Source organism: Salmo salar, chromosome 18 (genome assembly GCF_965601325.2).
Source record: "Salmo salar chromosome 18, fSalSal1, whole genome shotgun sequence".
NCBI lineage: Eukaryota > Metazoa > Chordata > Actinopteri > Salmoniformes > Salmonidae > Salmo > Salmo salar.
In genome coordinates, this window is record NC_138308.1 from 14,008,206 (window position 1) to 14,027,729 (window position 19,524).

General features: G+C 43.0%; 1 protein-coding gene across 1 annotated transcript in view; it reads left to right on the forward strand.

The window, feature by feature from the left end:
- Positions 1-2,681: 2,681 nt before the first annotated feature.
- LOC106576724 (synapse differentiation-inducing gene protein 1) overlaps positions 2,682-19,524 on the forward strand; it is a 51,715-nt gene continuing 34,872 nt past the window's right edge. The window contains exons 1-2 of the mRNA XM_014154069.3: positions 2,682-3,483; positions 18,268-18,925. Coding sequence (XP_014009544.1) covers positions 18,374-18,925 — 552 coding nt within the window. The 5' untranslated portion in view covers positions 2,682-3,483; positions 18,268-18,373. The remainder of the gene's footprint in view (positions 3,484-18,267; positions 18,926-19,524) is intronic.

Here is a 19,524-nt window from a genome sequence, read left to right on the forward strand (position 1 = left end):
ACCCGTAGGCAGACCTGGCTCTGAAGAGAAGACAGGCTATGTGCACACTGCCCACAAGATGAGGTGGAAACTGAGCTGCACTTCCTAACCTCCTGCCCAATGTACAGTGAGGGAAAAAAGTATTTGATCCCCTGCTGATTTTGTACATTTGCCCACTGACAAAGAAATGATCAGTCTATAATTTTAATGGTAGGTTTATTTGAACAGTGAGAGACAGAATAACAACAACAAAAATCCAGAAAACGCACGTCAAAAATGTTATAAAATGATTTGCATTGTAATGAGGGAAATAAGTATTTGACCCCTCTGCAAAACATGACTTAGTACTTGGTGGCAATCACAGAGGTCAGACATTTCTTGTAGTTGGCCACCAGGTTTGCACACATCTCAGGAGGGATTTTGTCCCACTCCTCTTTGCAGATCTTCTCCAAGTCATTAAGGTTTCGAGGCTGACGCTTGGCAACTCGAACCTTCAGCTCCCTCCACAGATTTTCTATGGGATTAAGGTCTGGAGACTGGCTAGGCCACTCCAGGACCTTAATGTGCTTCTTCTTGAGCCACTCCTTTGTTGCCTTGGCCTTGTGTTTTGGGTCATTGTCATGCTGGAATACCCATCCACGACCCATTTTCAATGCCCTGGCTGAGGGAAGGAGGTTCTCACCCAAGATTTGACGGTACATGGCCCCGTCCATCGTCCCTTTGATGCGGTGAAGTTGTCCTGTCCCCTTAGCAAAAAAACACCCCCTTAGCATAATGTTTCCACCTCCATGTTTGACGGTGGGGATGGTGTTCTTGGGGTCATAGGCAGCATTCCTCCTCCTCCAAACACGGCGAGTTGAGTTGATGCCAAAGAGCTCCATTTTGGTCTCATCTGACCACAACACTTTCATCCAGTTGTCCTCTGAATCATTCAGATGTTCATTGGCAAACTTCAGACGGGCATATATATGTGCTTTCTTGAGCAGGGGGACCTTGCGGGTGTGACAGGATTTCAGTCCGTCACGGCGTAGTGTGTTTGTTACCAATTGTTTTTTTCGTAACTATGGTCCCAGCTCCCTTGAGATCATTGACAAGATCCTCCCGTGTAGTTCTGGGCTGATTCCTCACCGTTCTCATGATCATTGCAACTCCACGAGGTGAGATCTTGCATGGAGCCCCAGGCCGAGGGAGATTGACAGTTCTTTTGTGTTTCTTCCATTTGCGAATAATCGCACCAACTGTTGTCACCTTCTCACCAAGCTGCTTGGCGATGGTCTTGTAGCCCATTCCAGCCTTGTGTAGGTCTACAGTCTTGTCCCTGACATCCTTGGGCAGCTCTTTGGTCTTGGCCATGGTGGAGAGTTTGGAATCTTATTGATTGATTGCTTCTGTGGACAGGTGTCTTTTATATAGGTAACAAGCTGAGATTAGGAGCACTCCCTTTAAGAGTGTGCTCCTAATCTCAGCTCGTTACCTGTATAAAAGACACCTGGGAGCCAGAAATCGTTCTGATTGAGAGGGGGTCAAATACTTATTTCCCTCATTAAAATGCAAATCAATTTATAAAAATTTTTACATGCGTTTTTCTGGATTTTTTTTTTTTCTTTTCTGTTTCTCACTGTTCAAATAAACCTACCATTAAAATTATAGACTTATCATTTCTTTGTCAGTGGGCAAATGTACAAAATCAGCAGGGGATCAAATACTTTTTTCCCTCACTGTATGACCATATTAGAGACACATATTTCCCTCAGATTACACAGACCCACAAAGAATTCGAAGACAAACCCGATTTTGATAAACTCCCATATCTACTGGGTGAAATACCACAGTGTGCCATCACAGCAGCAAGATTTGTGACCTGTTGCCACAAGGTCAACCTGTGAAGAACAAACACCATTGTAAATACAACCCATATTTATGCTTATTTATCTTTCCTTTTGTACTTTAACCATTTGTACATCGTTACAACACTGTATATATACGTAATATGACATTTGTAACGTCTTTATTCTTTTGGAACTTCTGTGACTGTAATGTTTACTGTTCATTTTTACTGTTTGTTTCACTTTTGTATATTATCTACTTCACTTGCTTTGGCAATGTTAACATATGTTTCCCATGCCAATAAAGGAACTTGAATATAAATGGTATCCACGATTTCATCTGACTCTAGGGAAGTAGGTAAAGGGCCTCATTGCCAAAATCCCAGTGTCCCTTTAAACAGAAAATATTATACAACTGTCTCCCATTCTTTTACTTTTAGATTTGTGTGTATTGTTGTGAATTGTTAGATACTACTGCACTGTTGGAGCAAGGAAAACAAGCATTTCGCTTCACCCATAATAACATTGGCTAAATATGTGTATGTGACCAATAAAATTTGATTTGATGTGCACAAATAGAGCAAGCGAAAGCACTGTCCTCATAGTCCTGAATAACTTGCGTACACAAAATGTTCTTCATGTTTTCAGTGGTTATGTGGTGGTACTTCGTGCCTACAGATTTCTTCTCCCTCACTATGCTGCTGCACACACAGGGCTCCAGGCTGTGCTCGGCTGGGCTCCAGTGCTAGTGCACATGTATTCATGGCTCCTGAAACCGGAAATAGCAAGATGTCAGCCCCCACAAATTGGTGTATGCAACCATGAGTAGATTCAATTGATAACAATGGTCGGCCATCTTGGAGGCTGTCTCTAGTTCTTATTAAAGCTCAATATTCCAAACCTAGGACTTGCAGTACATCAACCCTTATTATTTGTTTGACGTGTAGCCTACACCTGGGGGCAGCATTGGATTATTTGATAAGACAAACAACAGCGAGGTAGAGACCGAGGTCAATAATTCTTCAACATTCACAACATTAAATTGTCATATTTGTGAGTCAATATACAATTCAGTATAGGATTTACCTATTGTACCAGATGGGTTACTAAACCATAGTTTATTGTAAACCTTTGATATTGTAATCCCTTTGAAATATGGCATAAAATCCCTATTTCAGCACAAACATATGTTGAAATAACCGCATTCTTTAGGACCATGGGGTGAACTGTTCCATTTGATTGGTACCTTCACACTCACCCAGCACTAGATTGATAGCTAGTAAGGTCTGAAATGCTGCTATTTGACACTTTTACATACAAAGCACAGTGCAGCTGCCTTCACTTCACAAGTAAGAACTGTGGTAGCTATAGCCGGTGGTGTGTTCCCCGCTGTATTCATCCCATCTGAGCAGAAGACAAACTGCAACACCCCCATTGCAGGCACACAAAATACAAATGTCATTGATGTTTTTCTTCAGGGTGGACATCGGACTATTGAGGCTTTGGCTTAACACTTTTTGTTAGATTAGGTGGAGACGGAGTCCTGGATAGATTTATATGGGATAGCCTGAAGAGAATTCCTACTGGAAGGGAAGGAGGGCTGACGGATTGTTAACTCTTCGGTCCACTTATGTTTCCGACGGGATCTCGTCTACTCGCCGCAGAACGCGCTTGGAAGGTAAGTTTGTGTGATCACGAACTTGCAGGTTACAGCAACAATTGATTGCACCAAGATGACACCAGCGCATAACCGAATAACACTGTCGTCGTAAATTATTCGCCATGCAAATAGGATATCGTACATTTGTCAAGTTTTATAGAAGAGACTGCGGAGAACACAAGCAAGCTAATAAATGTTATTTTCGTTGATTCGTTTTGGGTGATGCTGGTGAATTCTAAAACGATAAAGGGTATGCATGTAGACTACTAGTTTAAAAAAAAGTGTATATATATATATATATGTGTCAATGTTTCACTAACAAACATTGCCGCATCTCCGCGTGGGCCATTGGGCCATAGCCTATAAGGCAATTTTTTTTTCTTTTTTCTAGAGTGAGCTGTTTGGGAACCGTTCCGTGCTCATTACTAACACGGTAAATAAAGGACCTTGAATGACAGCTCCATGGACAACTCCTCCGTTCACCAGACTTCGTGCAACTATTTTGATCCGCCGCTGACCACGTTTTAGCCTACTCTTTTTACATTGTCATAGCCTACACTTGGGCTCTTCGACCCTGTTCTTGGAGAGTTACCACCCTGTAGGTTTTTGCTCAAACCCGAATCTAGCACACTTGAATCAGGTTAGTTCAGCGTTTTCCAAACTTTGTGCTGGAGACCCCAAGGGGTGTACGTTTGGGGTTTTGCCCAAGTACTACAGTTGATTCAAAAAATAAAAGCTTGATGATTATTTGAATCAGCTTAGTAGTGCTACGGCAAAACAAAATGCGCACCAAGTTTGGGTAACGTTGGGTTAATTAAGTCTGGGATTGGATTGAAAACCTACAGGAGGGTAACTCTTCAGGAACAGGGTTGAAGAGCCCTGCCCTACACTGTAATTCATTAAACTGAACTGGATTCCTTTACTTTACCAGAATTGCAATCCAGTGCATGCACGATTCATTGAATTCAAATTCTAGGAAATTGGGCTACCCGTAGGGGTGTTATCAGGGGCGAAAATCTGATATCAACTTTGGAGGGGACAATTACATGACATTTTCTCAAGAGCAATTCCTGAGGGGGACACCAAAAGTAGTGCTGTAACACATAGCCTACATTGTAATATGGTAAATGTATATTGAGGAACCAAAGAAATAAGGTGTTTGCCGTACTCCTAACTACCGGTACCCAAAACTACACAACTAATCACAACAGCAATACCATTGCCTTTAACAAATCTTAGTTCAGTCACCAGTTTAAGTTGAGAGTGGGGGTATCCATGGCATTTTCCAATTATGTTCCTATTTTACAAGTCAAAAAAATTGAGAACCTTTCATAATGTTGCCAAACAAAGACTCAACAAACTTACCTGAGACTCCCTGTCTCTGCCAGTCTGTCCCTGCATATCTGTCCCCAACTCTGCTGTCTGTGTGCCATCTGTTGCCTGCTCTGCCTAATGACATCATTGTGAAACATTTCCATTAGAATTCCATTTCTTTCTTATGAACATTTTATCAACTAGTCTTTGAGATATTAGGCTACTAGGGTTCTTACTATGCGTTTTGGTGTATTGAAAAATACTCTGATGTCCGTCTTATTTTTCTGCCATTTTTCTACCTGGCTGGCTGGCTGGCTACACACACAGTGTGTAGGTTATTTACAGTAGGAGATGGGCTTCTATCATCTTCTATCATTCTATTTGGGCTTCGATCTAAAAGGTAGCTAGCAAATGTGAAACAGATTAAAATGACAAGAGTTGACAGCTGTATGAGTTCACCATTTACACAACATATGCTGCAACCTTTTGTAATTTTAATAGTTTGTTTCATATTGGCTGGCTTCCAACAATAGCTGAATTTGCAAAGCTAGCGAGCACCAATTCCGTTTCAGTTTGCTATAATCTTTGCTACCCGGGTTAAATAAAGGTGAAATAAAATAAATAAATAAAAGTTCCCTTGCGACAATTTAGCTTTTGCAACGAGACCATTAAATATATTTAAGACAATGGTAGAAGAGAGTGTAGTTCTGTTCAGTTTGGATTTCAGTTTATCGCTAACCTTATCACAGGGACTTTGAAGCACTAACTTACATCATCTGCATGCTGATCTTGGAATAAATTGACGATAGAAAAGATTCCATCTTTGACGACGCCACATAAATGGAATAGGTGCTAGCTTAATAGTTAATATTTGCGCACTAGCTCTGCATATTCAGCTAGTGTGTGCGCGATTGACTGGATTAACCTCACGTCAGTTACGTGCATTGAGTGCCTTTCAGACAGTAGATACGACCTCTCTGTTACATAGCAAGCTAAGGAACTGGCAGTGGATCAAACCATTGTGAGGCAAAGGGTGGGGGAGTCGCAATCTTTTGAAACTTAAAAACGCGCTATTAAAAGTGTCTATAATCAGCACAATTGCTTTCATTGCGTATTATTAATATTATTTAAATTACATAGTTATGTTTCAGTGATATATTGGGGGGGACAAATCATATTTTTCCCAGGATGGGGGGGTCGTGTCCCCCCCGTCCCCCCCGGGATTTCCGCCCCTGGGTGTTATGTTACCCGTTGCACACAACCCACAAACTTAGAGTGCATTCGGAAAGTGTTCAGACTGCTTTCCTTTTTCCTTTTTTTAACATTACAGCCTTATTCTAAATGGATTCAATTATTTTCTTCCCTCAATCTACTACACACAGTACCCCATAACGACAGCGAAAACAGGTTTTTATAAATTTTAGCGAATGTATTTCAGTTTTAATTTTGAATACCTTATTTACGTAAGTATTCAGACCCATTGCAATGAGACTCGAAATTGAGCTCAGGTGCATCCTGTTTACACTGATAATCCTTTAGACGTGTCTACAACTTGATTGGAGTCCACCTGTGGTAATTTCAATTGATTGGACATGATTTAGAAAGGCACACACCTATCTATATAAGGTCCCACTGTTGACAGTGCATGTCAGAGCAAAAACCAAATCATGGAGTTGAAAGAATTGTCCGTAGAGCTCCAAGACAGGATTGTGTCGAGGTACAGATCAGGGGAAGGGTACCAAAACATTTCTGCAGCATTGAAAGTCCCCAAGAACACAGTATCCCCCATAATTCTTAAATGGAAGAAGTTTGGAACCGCCAAGACTCTTCCTAGAGTTGGCCGCTGGGCCAAACTGAGCAATCGAGGGAGAAGGGCCTTAGTCAGGGAGGTGACCAAGAACCCAATGGTCACTCATACAGAGCTCCAGAGTTCCTCTGTGGAGATGAGAACTTTCCAGAAGGACAACCATCTCTGCAGCACTCCAACAATCAGGCCTTTATGGTAGAGTGGCCAGCCCGCTTGGCGTTTGCCACGAGGCACCTAATTCTCTGGTCTGATGAAACCAAGATTAAGCTATTTGGCCTGAATGTCAGGTGTCACGTCTGGAGGAAACCTGGCACCATCCCTACAGTGAAGTGTGGTGGTGGCAGCGTCATGCTGTGGGGAGGTTTTTCAGTCGCAGGGACAGGGAGACTAGTAAGGATCGAGGGAAAGATGAATGGAGCAAACTACAGAGAGATCCTTGATGGAAAACCTGCTCAGGAACTCTGACTGGGGTGAAGGTTCACCATCCAACATGACAACGACCCTAAGAATACAGCCAAGACAACGCAGGAGTGACTTTGGGACAAGTCTCTGAATGTCCTTGAGTGGCCCAGCCAGAGCCCGGACTTGAACCTGATCGAACATCTCTGGAGAGACCTGAAAATAGCTGTGCAGCAACGCTCCCCATCCAACCTGACAGAGCTTGAGTGGATCTGCAGAGAAGAATGGGAGAGACTTCCCAAATATGGGTGTGCAAAGCTTGTAGTGTCATATCAAAGAAGACAGTTCTGAGTAAAGGGTCTGAATACTTACACAACAGTTCAAAAGTTTGGGGTCACTTAGATATTTCCTTGTTTTTGAAAGAAAAGCCATTTTTTTTGTCCATTTAAAATAACATCAAATTGATAAGAAATACAGTGTAGACATTGTTAATAATGTAAATGATTATTGTGGCTGGACACTGCAGATCTTTTATGGAATATCTACATAGGCGTACAGAGGACCATTATCAGCAACCATCACTCCTGTGTTCCAATGGCACGTTGTGTTAGCTGATCCAAGTTTATCATTTTAAAAGGCTAATTGATCATTAGAAAATCCTTTTGCAATTATGTTAGCACAGATAAAAACTGTTGTGCTCATTAAAGAAGAAATAAAACTGGCCTTTAGACTAGTTGAGTATCTGGAGCATCAGTGTTTGTGGGTTCGATTACAGTCTCAAAATGGCCAGAAACGAAGACCTTTCTTCTGAAACTCGTCAGTCTATTCTTGTTCTGAGAAATGAAGGCTTTTCCATGTGAGAAATTGCCAAGAAACTGAAGATCTTGTACAACGCTGTACTACTCGCTTCACAGAACAGCGCAAACTGGCCCTAACCAGAATAGAAAAAAAGAGTGGGAGGCCCCAGTGCACAACTGAGCAAGAGGACAAGTACATTAGTGTCTATTTTGATAAACAGACGCCTCAAGTCCTCAACTGGCAGCTTCATTATATCGTGCCTGCAATTCCCATCCAACCTGACAGCTTGAGAGGATCAGCAAATACAGGTGTGCCAAGCTTGTAGGGTCGTAACCCAAGAAGACTCAATGCTGTAATCGCTGCCAAACGGGCTTCAACAAAGTACTGAGTAAAGGGTCTGAATACTTATGTAAATGTGCTATTTCATTTTTTAAATGTTTTATAATTTAGCAAACATTTCTAAACCTGTTATTGTGTGTAGATTGATTGGGGGGGACAATTTAATCAATTTTAGAATAAGGCTGTAACGTAACAAAATGTGGAAAAAGTCAAGTGGTCTGAATACTTTCCCGAATGCACTGTGTATTGCTTTCATGGGAAGTTAGGATAGCCTACCAGTCGACAACATAAGTTTACGTTTTAAATTGAGTGTTATCTGGCCTGATTGATTACTTCCGTCCCATTGTCATCGCTTGTAACCAATATGTGATACCGTTGTGTTAGGTGACGTTGTAACCGTTCAGATTTACGGGCTATAGCCCCCAATTCCCACTGCATTTTTCTTCCATTGTTCCCCTCTAATCAGGGACTGAAAAGTGCAGTAAGAGCTGGCAGACACAACACCTGCGAAAAAGCCATGCGAAAATGTGATTAACATGACATGGCAGGACTATAGCCTAACAACTGACAATAATGATTTCTATTAAACAACTTCATCTTCTTTACATGGAATCTGACCTCCAACAAAACTGTCATTGGACTTTAGGGGAAATAATATTTTAAAAGAAATAACTGTTTACATTGTATTTTAGTGTTGAGAGGTGGGACTGATTGTCACTTTACATTCTCACTTCATTGATTTAGCTTCTTGTCAAGATGGAGCTATAGTCCCTTTCAAAGTGGCCCATCTACACCGAACAAAAATATAACACAAATAAATAAATGATGCCCTAATCTATGGATTTCGCCTGACTGGGAATACATGTATGCATCTGTTGGTCACAGATGCCTTTAAAAAACAGAGAGGTGTGGATCAGAAAACCAGTCCGTATCTGGTATGATATGACCACCATTTGCCTCATGCAGCGCGATACATCTCCATTGCATAGAGTTGATTGTGGAATGTTGTCCCACTCTTCTTCAATGGCTGTGCGAAGTTGCTAGATATTGGCGGAAACTGGAACACGCTGTCGTACACGTCAGTCAAGAGCATCCCATATATGCTCAATGGGTGACATGTCTGGTGAGTATGCAGGCCATGGAAGAACTGGGACATTTTCAGCTTCCAGGAGTTGTGTACAAATCCTTTCGGGAATGAGGGGCTGTGCATTATCATGCCGAAACATGAGGTGATGGAGGCGGATAAATTGCACAACAATGGGCCTCAGGATCTTGTCACGGTATCTCCGTGCATTCAAATTGTGACCACCCTCCCACTCTGTCCGCTGTATTCTTTCTCTTTGCTCTTGTTTTCCTTATTAGGATGTTTCTGTGGGCGGCGCTGGGTGGGTTGTCAGTGACATGGGGACACACCTGGGCCCGGGTGTGTCCCGGGATAAATACACCTCTTCCCCATTCATTGAGGAGACTCTCTCCATGCAGACAGACACACTGTTAGATTTTGGTTATGGCATTTTTGTGGCTGTTTTGTTTGTTTACTTTGGCACCTTTCAACACCTATCATAATCACATTTTATGTACGGAACCACCCACTTACACTACTGATTACAGACTACACACACCATTGTTAATTGTTTTTGTTATTCCTAATCTCCATATTGTCTCCCTTTTTGTTACGGACTTCGATCCGGTTCGTGACAAGTGGGGGCTCATCCGGGATCTTGAAGGTATTGTGTTTGGGAGAAAACGTGGAGTTTATGTTTGAAATCCCTGTAGGTGCTTTGTTTGCATCTTTTGTTACAGCTTTTTTGAGTTGTAATGTTTGGTGCCCAGTATTGGTTGCCTTTGTTTGTTTGGTAAACTTGCCATTGTGGTGGATAGTTGGTTGTGTGTTGCATTGGAGAGAGTACATTGGTTAGTTTCCAGGCCCCTGCCCAGGCTGGAGACTCTTACTCTACTCGCTGTTGGGACATCGGTCTGAGGAAGTGAGTACAATCAGCTGTGTACCTCAGTGGGAGATTTGGGTAGGGTAGTGACACTTACTACCTTGGAGCTATAGTCTTTCTTTTTCCCCTGTTAGGCTTAGCGGCGTGTTTCACTTTGGAATACGTTGGGCATGGTTATTTTGTTTGTTATTTTTGTGTGGTGTCCGTGGACTGAGCAGTTGTCTCAGGGGCACATCCGTGGCTTGGAGGGAATCTGCCAGCGTGCTGGGTGTTTGTTTTTTTTACCTTGCCAGCGGGCTACAGTGCGTAATTACCCACCGCAAATCCGCACGAAGACTAGGGTTGAGTTATTGTGGGGTTTGGGAAATTTCCATATATATCTCAACTCTCTTCTGTGGTGCCCAGTGTGATTGTCATTTCTCTTGTTGTGGTCCGGTCTGGTGTGCTCAGCAGAGGGGAAGAGCGAGAATTATTATTGTTTGTTGTTGTATTTACTTGTGACTATGGCGTCTAATGTGGACAAGTTCATTCGCTTTCCACCAGTGGAACTGTTAGAATTATGTACTAAAGAACAGCTCTTGAAGATCGCTGAACACTACAAGATTGAATTTAGTGATAAATGTAAAAAAATAAATTATGTTATGTTGATATTGAAAGCCAATCTGATTGAGAGTGGTATTCTAGAAGTTAACACTGGGGCAGCCTCTGCCGAGGACTCGCCACCTCCCCAGCCGTCTCCCCGTTTCATTACAATGGCCGCCCCCATCTGTTAGATCTAGTGGTCTGCCTTTTGAACAACAGAAGTAACTGCTTCTGTTAAAACTAGAGCATGATCGTGTAATGTATGAAAAGGAATCGGCATTTACACAGGATTTGGAGCGTGCAAAAATCAAGTTGCAACAAGAGCGGCTACAGTTGGTTAGGGAAGGAAAGCTCTCAGGGGAGAGTTTCCTCTTGGAAGGTGACCCAGATTTACCTAGAGGTCGCTCCTCTCGGTCATTCCCTGACTCATTTGATATTGTTGGAAACTTAAGGTTGTTGCCAAAATTTAATGAGAAGGACCCTGAGACGTTCTTTTCCTTGGATCTTGTTGCTGACGCTCTCTCTCGTGCGCCCTGTTCCTGAATGTCTACGTGACTGACCATAGTTTATTTTGTTTGGTATTGTCCTGTTCTGTCGCTCTTGTCTGTCCTCTTCTGGTCTCATTTTCTTCTTTCCTCTTAAAGGTTCCTTCCTGTGCGCAAAGGTTGCTGAGGTCTGGGGAGGACGAGGTTGGCTGGGGCAAGTGGAAGTGTGAACACATGGATTTGGGACGCTGGCTGGGTCAATTTTGGATGCAGGCTGGGTCTTCTGCTAGTATACAGGGCAGTATTTTGTTTGTGTGACGACCCCCCCCGCTCTGTCTGCCGTATTCTTTCTCTTTGCTCTTGTTTTCCTTATTAGGATGTTCGGCGGGAGGAGCTGGGAGGGTTGTCAGCGACATGGGACACACCTGCGCCCGGGTGTGTCTCGGGATAAATACGAATCTTCCCCATTCCTTGAGGAGACTCTCTCCATGCAGACACACTTAGATTTTGGTTATGGCATTTTTGTTTGCTATTGCACCTTTCAACACCCATCATTATCACATTTATGCATGCAACCACTCAATTACACTACTGATTACTGACTACACACACCATTGTTAGTTGTATTTACGTTACCTCAGTTAATAAATATATTTTTGTTATTCCTAATCTCCACGTTGTCTCCCTTTTTGTTACGGACTTTGAGCCGGTTCGTGACAAAATTGGCATATATAAAATGCAATTGTGCTCGTTGTCCATAGCTGATGCCTGCCCATACCATAACCCCACCGCCACCATTGGGCACTCTGTTCTCAACGTTGACGTCAGTAAACCGCTCGCCTGACACAATGCCATACACGCTGTCTACCAGCTGCCCGGTGAAGTCGAAACCGGGATTCATCCGTGAAGGCCTCCTCCCTATAGGCTGTCTCATCGTTGTCAGTGATCAGGACCGAGCAGGCCAGTGGCCGTCGAATTTGAGCATTTGTCCACTGAAGTCGGCTACGACGCCAAACTGCAGTCAGGTCAAGACCCTGGTGAGGACGACGAGCACGCAGAGGAGCTTTCCTGAGACTGTTTCTGACAGTTTGTGTTGAAATTCTTCTGTTGTGCAAACCCACAGTTTCATCAGCTGTCCGGATGGCTGGTCTCAGACGGTCCCGCAGGTGAAGAAGACTGATGTGGAGGTCCTAGGCTGGCGTGGTTACTTGTGGTTAGGGCTGGGCGACATGACGATATACAGTTGAAGTCGGCAGTTTACATACACTTATGTTGGAGTCATTAAAATTTGTTTTTCAACACCTCCACAAATTTCTTGTTAACAAACTATAGTTTTGGCAAGTCGGTTAGGACATCTACTTTGTGCATGACACAAGTAATTTTTCCAACAATTGTTTACAGATTATTTCACTTATAATTCACTGTATCACAATTCCAGTGGGTCAGAAGTTTACATACACTAAGTTGACTGTGCCTTTAAACAGCTCGGAAAATTCCAGAAAATGATGTCATGGCTTTAGAAGCTTCTGATAGGCTAATTGACATAATTTGAGTCAATTGGAGGTGTACCTGTGGATGTATTTCAAGGCCTACCTTCCAACTCAGAGCCTCTTGGGAAAATCAAAAGAAATCGGCCAAGACTTCAGAAAGATAATTGTAGACCTCCACAAGTCTGGTCCATCCTTGGGAGCAATTTCCAAATGCCTGAAGGTATGACATTCATCTGTACAAACAATAGTACGCAAGTATAAACACCATGGGACCACGCAGCCGTCATACCGCTCAGGAAGGAGACGCATTCTGTCTCCTAGAGTTGAACGTACTTTGGTGCGAAAAGTGCAAATCGATCCCAGAACAACAGCAAAGGACCTTGTGAAGATGCTGGAGGAAACGGGTACAAAAGTATCTATATCCACAGTAAAACGAGTCCTTTATCACCTTAATAAATCAAATCAAATTTATTTATATAGCCCTTCGTACATCAGCTGATATCTCAAAGTGCTGTACAGAAACCCAGCCTAAAACCCCAAACAGCAAGCAATGCATGTGAAAGAAGCACGGTGGCTAGGAAAAACTCCCTAGGAAAAACTCCCTAGAAAGGCCAAAAACCTAGGAAGAAACCTAGAGAGGAACCAGGCTATGAGGGGTGGCCAGTCCTCTTCTGGCTGTGCAGGGTGGATATTATAACAGAACATGGTCAAGATGTTAAAATGTTCATAAATGACCAGCATGGTCAAATAATAATAATCATAGTAGTTGTCGAGGGTGCAACAAGCACGTCCGGTGAACAGGTCAGGGTTCCATAGCCGCAGGCAGAACAGTTGAAACTGGAGCAGCAGCACGGCCAGGTGGACTGGGGACAGCAAGGACTCATCATACCAGGTAGTCCTGAGGCATGGTCCTAGGGCTCAGGTCCTCCGAGAGAAAGACAGAAAGAGAGAATTAGAGAGAGCATATTTAAATTCACACAGGACACCGGATAAGACAAGAGAAATACTCCAGATGTAACAGACTGACCCTAGCCCCCCGACACATAAACTACTGCAGCATAAATACTGGAGGCTGAGACAGGAGGGATCAGAAGACACTGTGGCCCCATCCGATGATACCCCGGACAGGACCAAACAGGCAGGATAACCTAAAAGGCCGCTCAGCAAGGAAGAAGCCACTGCTCCAAAACCGCCATAAAAAAGCCAGGTGACAGTTTGCAACTGCACATGGGGACAAAGACCGTACTTTTTGGAGAAATGTCCTCTGGTCTGATGAAACAAAAACAACTGTTTGGCCATAATGACCATTGTTATGTTTGGAAGAAAAAGGGGGAGTCTTGCAAGCTGAAGAACACCATCCCAACCGTGAAGCACGGGGGTGGCAGCATCATGTTGTGGGGGTGCTTTGCTGCAGGAGGGACTGGTGCACTTCACAAATAGATGGCATCACGAGGAAGGAAAATGATGTGGATATATTGAAGCAACATCTCAAGACATCAGTCAGGAAGTTAAAGCTTGGTCGCAAATGGGTCTTCCAAATGGACAATGACCCCAAGCCTACTTCCAAAGTTGTGGCAAAATGGCTTCAGGACAACAAAGTCAAGGTATTGGAGTGTACATCACAAAGCCCTGACCTCCATCCTATAGAAAATTTGTGGGCAGAACTGAAAAAGCGTGTGCGAGCAAGGAGACCTACGAACCTGACTCAGTTACACCAGCTCTGTCAGGAGGAATGGGCCAAAATTCACCCAACTTATTATGGGAAGCTTGTGGAAGGCTACCCAAAATGTTTGACTCAAGTTAAACAATTTTTAAAGGCAATGCTACCAAATACTAATTGAGTGTATGTAAACTTCTGACCCACTGAGAATGCGATGAAAGAAATAAAAGCTTAAATAAATAAATCATTCTCTCTTATTATTCTGACATTTCACATTCTTAAAATAAAGTGGTGATCTTAACTGACCTAAAGGAATTTTTACTAGGATTAAATGTCAGGAATTGTGAAACTGAGTTTAAATGTATTTGGCTAAGGTGTATGTAAACTTCCGACTTCAACTGTGTATGTATGTATGTATGTATGTATGTATGTATGTATGTATGTATGTATGTATGTATGTATGTATGTATGTATGTACTAAATTAAATGAGAGGTTGACTGTGTGATATTAGGTTGCTTCTTGTGTAAATATTTTCTGTCTGGACTATAATGATTTAAAGATTTAACACTTTTTTAAAGGGAGTGTTCCTAATCTCAGTTTGTTACCTGTATAAAAGACACCTGCCCACAGAAGCAATCAATCAATCAGATTCCGAACTCTCCACCATGGCCAAGACCAAAGAGCTGCCCAAGGATGTCAGGAACAAGATTGTAGACCTACACAAGGCTGGAATGGGCTACAAGACCATCGCCAAGCAGCTTGGTGAGAAGGTGACAACAAGAAACACAAAAGAACTGTCAATCTCCTTCAGCCTGGGGCTCCATGCAAGATCTCACCTCGTGGAGTTGCAATGATGATAAGAACGGTGAGGAATCAGCCCAGAACTACACAGGAGGATCTTGTCAATGATCTCAAGGCAGCTGGGACCATAGTCACCAAGAAAACAATTGGTAACACACTACGCCGTGATGGACTGAAATCCTGCAGCGCCCGCAAGGTGCCCCTGCTCAAGAAAGCACATATACATGCCCGTCTGAAGTTTGCCAATGAACATCTGAGGACAACTGGGTGAAAGTGTTGTGGTCAGATGAGACCAAAATGGAGCTCTTTGCCATCAACACAACTCGCCGTGTTTGGAGGAGGAGGAATGCTGCCTATGACCCCAAGAACACCATCCACACCGTCAAACATGGAGGTGAAAACATTATGCTTTGGGGGTGTTTTTCTGCTAAGGGAACAGGACAACTTCACCGCATCAAAGGGACGATGGACGGGGCCATGTACCGTCAAATCTTGGGTGAGAACCTCCTTCCCTCAGCCAAGGCATTGAAAATGGGTTGTGGATGGGTATTCCAGCATGACAATGACCCAAAACACACGGCCAAGGCAACAAAGGAGTGGCTCAAGAAGAAGTACATTAAGGTCCTGGAGTGGCCTAGCCAGTCTCCAGACCTTAATCCCATAGAAAATCTGTGGAGGGAGCTGAAGGTTCGAGTTGCCAAACGTCAGCCTCGAAACCTTAATGACTTGGAGAAGATCTGCAAAGAGGAGTGGGACAAAATCCCTCCTGAGATGTGTGCAAACCTGGTGGCCAACTACAAGAAACGTCTGACGTCTGTGATTGCCAACAAGGGTTTTGCCACCAAGTACTAAGTCATGTTTTGCAGAGGGGTCAAATACTTATTTCCCTCATTAAAATGCAAATGAATTTATAAAATTTTTGACATGCGTTTTTCTGGATTGTTTTGTTGTTATTCTGTCTCTCACTGTTCAAATAAACCTACCATTAAAATTATATACTGATCATTTCTTTGTCAGTGGGCAAACGTACAAAATCAGCAGGGGATCAAATACTTTTTCCCCTCACTGTATGTATATATTAGGCCTATATTTATTTTGTTTGCTACTGTAGTTGAAGTGTTTTCTATTTACCTTTTTAGATTTTTTTACATTCATATTTTATATTGTTACATGCTTAATTGAAAATGTGCACAGGTTCTAAATAAAAGGAAATTAAATATGAGTAAGTACCTTTTATTTGTTGAGTATAATTCAAAATGTAATAAGAAATAGGCCTTTACATGTGGTCATTTTATATAAACTATTTATTGAATTTACAGAAAATGTGCTATATCGTGATATGTATCGTTATCGGGATATTAGATTTTGGCCATATCGCCCAGCCCTACTTGTGGTCTGCGGTTGTTAGGCCGGTTGGACGTACTGACGAATTCTCTAAAATGACTTAGGAGGTAGCTTGTGGTATGAAATATTAACATTCAGTTCTCTGGCAACAGCTCTGGTGGACATTCCGACGTCAGCATACCATTTGCACGCTCCCTCAACTTGAGACATCTGTGGCATTGTGTTGTGTGACAAACATTTTAGTGGCCTTCTATTGTCCCCAGCACAAGGTGCACCTGTAATGATCATGTTGTTTAATCAGCTTGTTGCTATGCCACACCTTTCAGGTGGATGAATTATCTAGGGAAATGAGAAATGCTCACTAACAGGGGTGTAAACAAATTTGTGCACAAAATTTGAGTGAAGCTTTTTGTGCGTATGGAACATTTCTGGGATCTTTTATTTCGGCTCATTAATAACATGTGACCAACAGTTTACATGTTGCGTTTTTAATATTTTTGTTCAGTGTAATATATCTTCAGGAAAAGGACTGCCATTATTGTCCTTATTGCAATTAGGCTCAGTTGTGAGTTAAGCCTGTGAAAGCTTGTTCTTGTAATGGCCACTTATGTTCATATGCTCAGAGATAGCACTATGTCATTGAGCCAAAACGTGACCAGCTAGATATTCTCATAATGTAAATAGAGATTTTGTAATGTTGAACAGTTGTCCCTTCTATAGGCTTTAGCTTTGACCTTAGCTTTGATCTTTGAAGGGGATAGAAATGGAATAGTGGCAGTCCATTTTAATTCCACTGGAGCTTTTAATTTGCTAATGAACCATTCATTTGCTAATGTTTTGATATGAGCTTAAAGGCTGTCGGTCTACTGTCCCTGAGGCCATGAATACAAAGCAGCATGTTGAACTCTTTTGCAAAATACAAAATAGCTAACAAATAAAGGGTTTAACTCGAGCCAAGGGAGTCCCAATACCTCCTACATTCAGCGAGGTGTCTAATTAGTCACAGGATGCTGCACAAGAAGCTGCTCTCACTCACTGTGGCAGTACACATAAAAGCTGACTTGGACATGGCATCCGTTAGAGCCTCATCCTGCACACACAGTTTACTGCTGAACCTAGCAAAAAGGGCCTTTCCGTTCCAGGCCTTGGCAAGGTATAGTATGCAGATAGATAATGCAATGGTGGAATCTATGGCTTTGACATGCAACGTTACTGCTTACGCAGGGGCTATATTTGCATGGTTGAGAACCAAAAGCTTGCAGGGCTGAGAGAGGGAATGAGGGGGGTGAGGTGTGTGCACATGCAGTCATGTATGTGTTTGCCAACAAAATGCATTTGTTGGTACACACCACACCAGATGAAATGCAAAGTAATGTAGGCCGGGAGTTAAAGTGCCTTAAGCAGCACCGAACCTCTCAGGATTTAATGCTTGGCAGGGTTGATGTTTTGTAACTGGCAGCTGTGCAATTAAATCGTCATAGAGATAGTGGATGTTAATTGACAAAACACTCTTCACTTTTTGATAACCCCTTTACCTGACCATATTTCTGTCTGTGCTGGATTTACCAAAATAATTCCGCACAATTAAATACATTTACAACTGAGTGCAAGATTACATGAAAATAGGCAGAAAGCCAATCGCTGATAAAACCCCCTCAAAAAACTGTTTTTCTCATCTGAATTACCAATTCAGTAACATGAATAGAGGAAGCATGTACAGGGTTAAAGCTCTGTCTGTGTTTTATACTGCTTTTGATGGAGGAAAAAACAACAATGTAAATCGAATACAAAAGCCCTTTTTTATCTGATAAGCCATTTTAATCTGACCTCCCACAGGAGAGTGCAGCCTACCATCCCATGCCTTCCCCAACCCAAGGCCCCTATGAGAGAGGCCTTTAAAGAGGAGGGGATTTGACCAAACAATCCAGCTCTGTAAGCCGGGATGGAGGGTGGACAGGGAGCAGGGTCGTGCTCCAGCCAGGCTGTGGAGGCTGAGTACCCCACCCAGGGGACAACTTCTCCAGCCAGGGGAGGAGGGGATGCAGGGCTGGGCTCTTGCAAGCACAACGGACTGATCAATACCCACAGCTTGATGGTGGAGACTAAGGAAGGGCTGGTGTCAGTGTACTCGGCCCCCAAATACCAGGGTCACATGGTGGTCAACCTATCCCCCCAGCAGGAGCAGAATGGCCAGGGAGTGGGCGGAGGAGGGGGACACCCACAGCTGCTCAACCCCAGCGCTCTACCCCAGGGCATGGACCCATGCTTCAGGCCCGACCTGATCCTGTACTCTGAGAACACGCTCCGGGCCTGGGGGGATGGAGTGGTCGGGGATTGCTGTGAGACCACCTTCATAGAGGACTTAGCATCCGGTTCCTCTGCCGCCTCCAAGGATACGCTGATGTTTGCCGATGGCAAGTTCCTGGACATGTCTGTGGAGGATGCAAAGATCCAGACCCTGTCCTATGACGATGATGAGTTCCAGGACCTGGAGGTAAGGCTTGGGGCTCTGTCTTTTATCATAACACATTACACTGTAAGGTATGTAAGAAACGCATGAATATATTGCTGTATGGGTTAGACGTTTGTGTTATTGCATTTAGAGCCAAATAATAATGGACCAGATGGATTTCTGAGGTTTTTGTTTGAAGGAGAAAGATCTCTTGGGTCCTTTAAGCTGGCTCACCACCTCTGATTCAGCAGGCATTTCCCTGCTCAATAGGCCTCAGGACAGATCAGGCAGGAAAAGACATGTACATTATGTGGGCTCAGGTGGCTGTCTTGTGTATATAATGTTTCCCTATCCCTGGGTCTATGTGACCTTCAAAGACTAGTTATTTTAATACTAAATGTTTGCAGGAAACATTTGAGTCCACACTAAATTGTTGGTTTCTGGAGTTGCCATGGTTTCTGGTGGTTGTCACTGGAGCAGTCAAGGTATGCAACATTTTTATAGCTCGTTCTTAATTAATATGATCTTTGTTACAGTATGTTGTAATATTCTAGAGAAAGCAAAAAATACCTCTCCTGCTTCATTTGGCCTTTTATTCACTACAAAAGTAGCTCCTTGGATTCTCAATGTGGGTTGTTTGA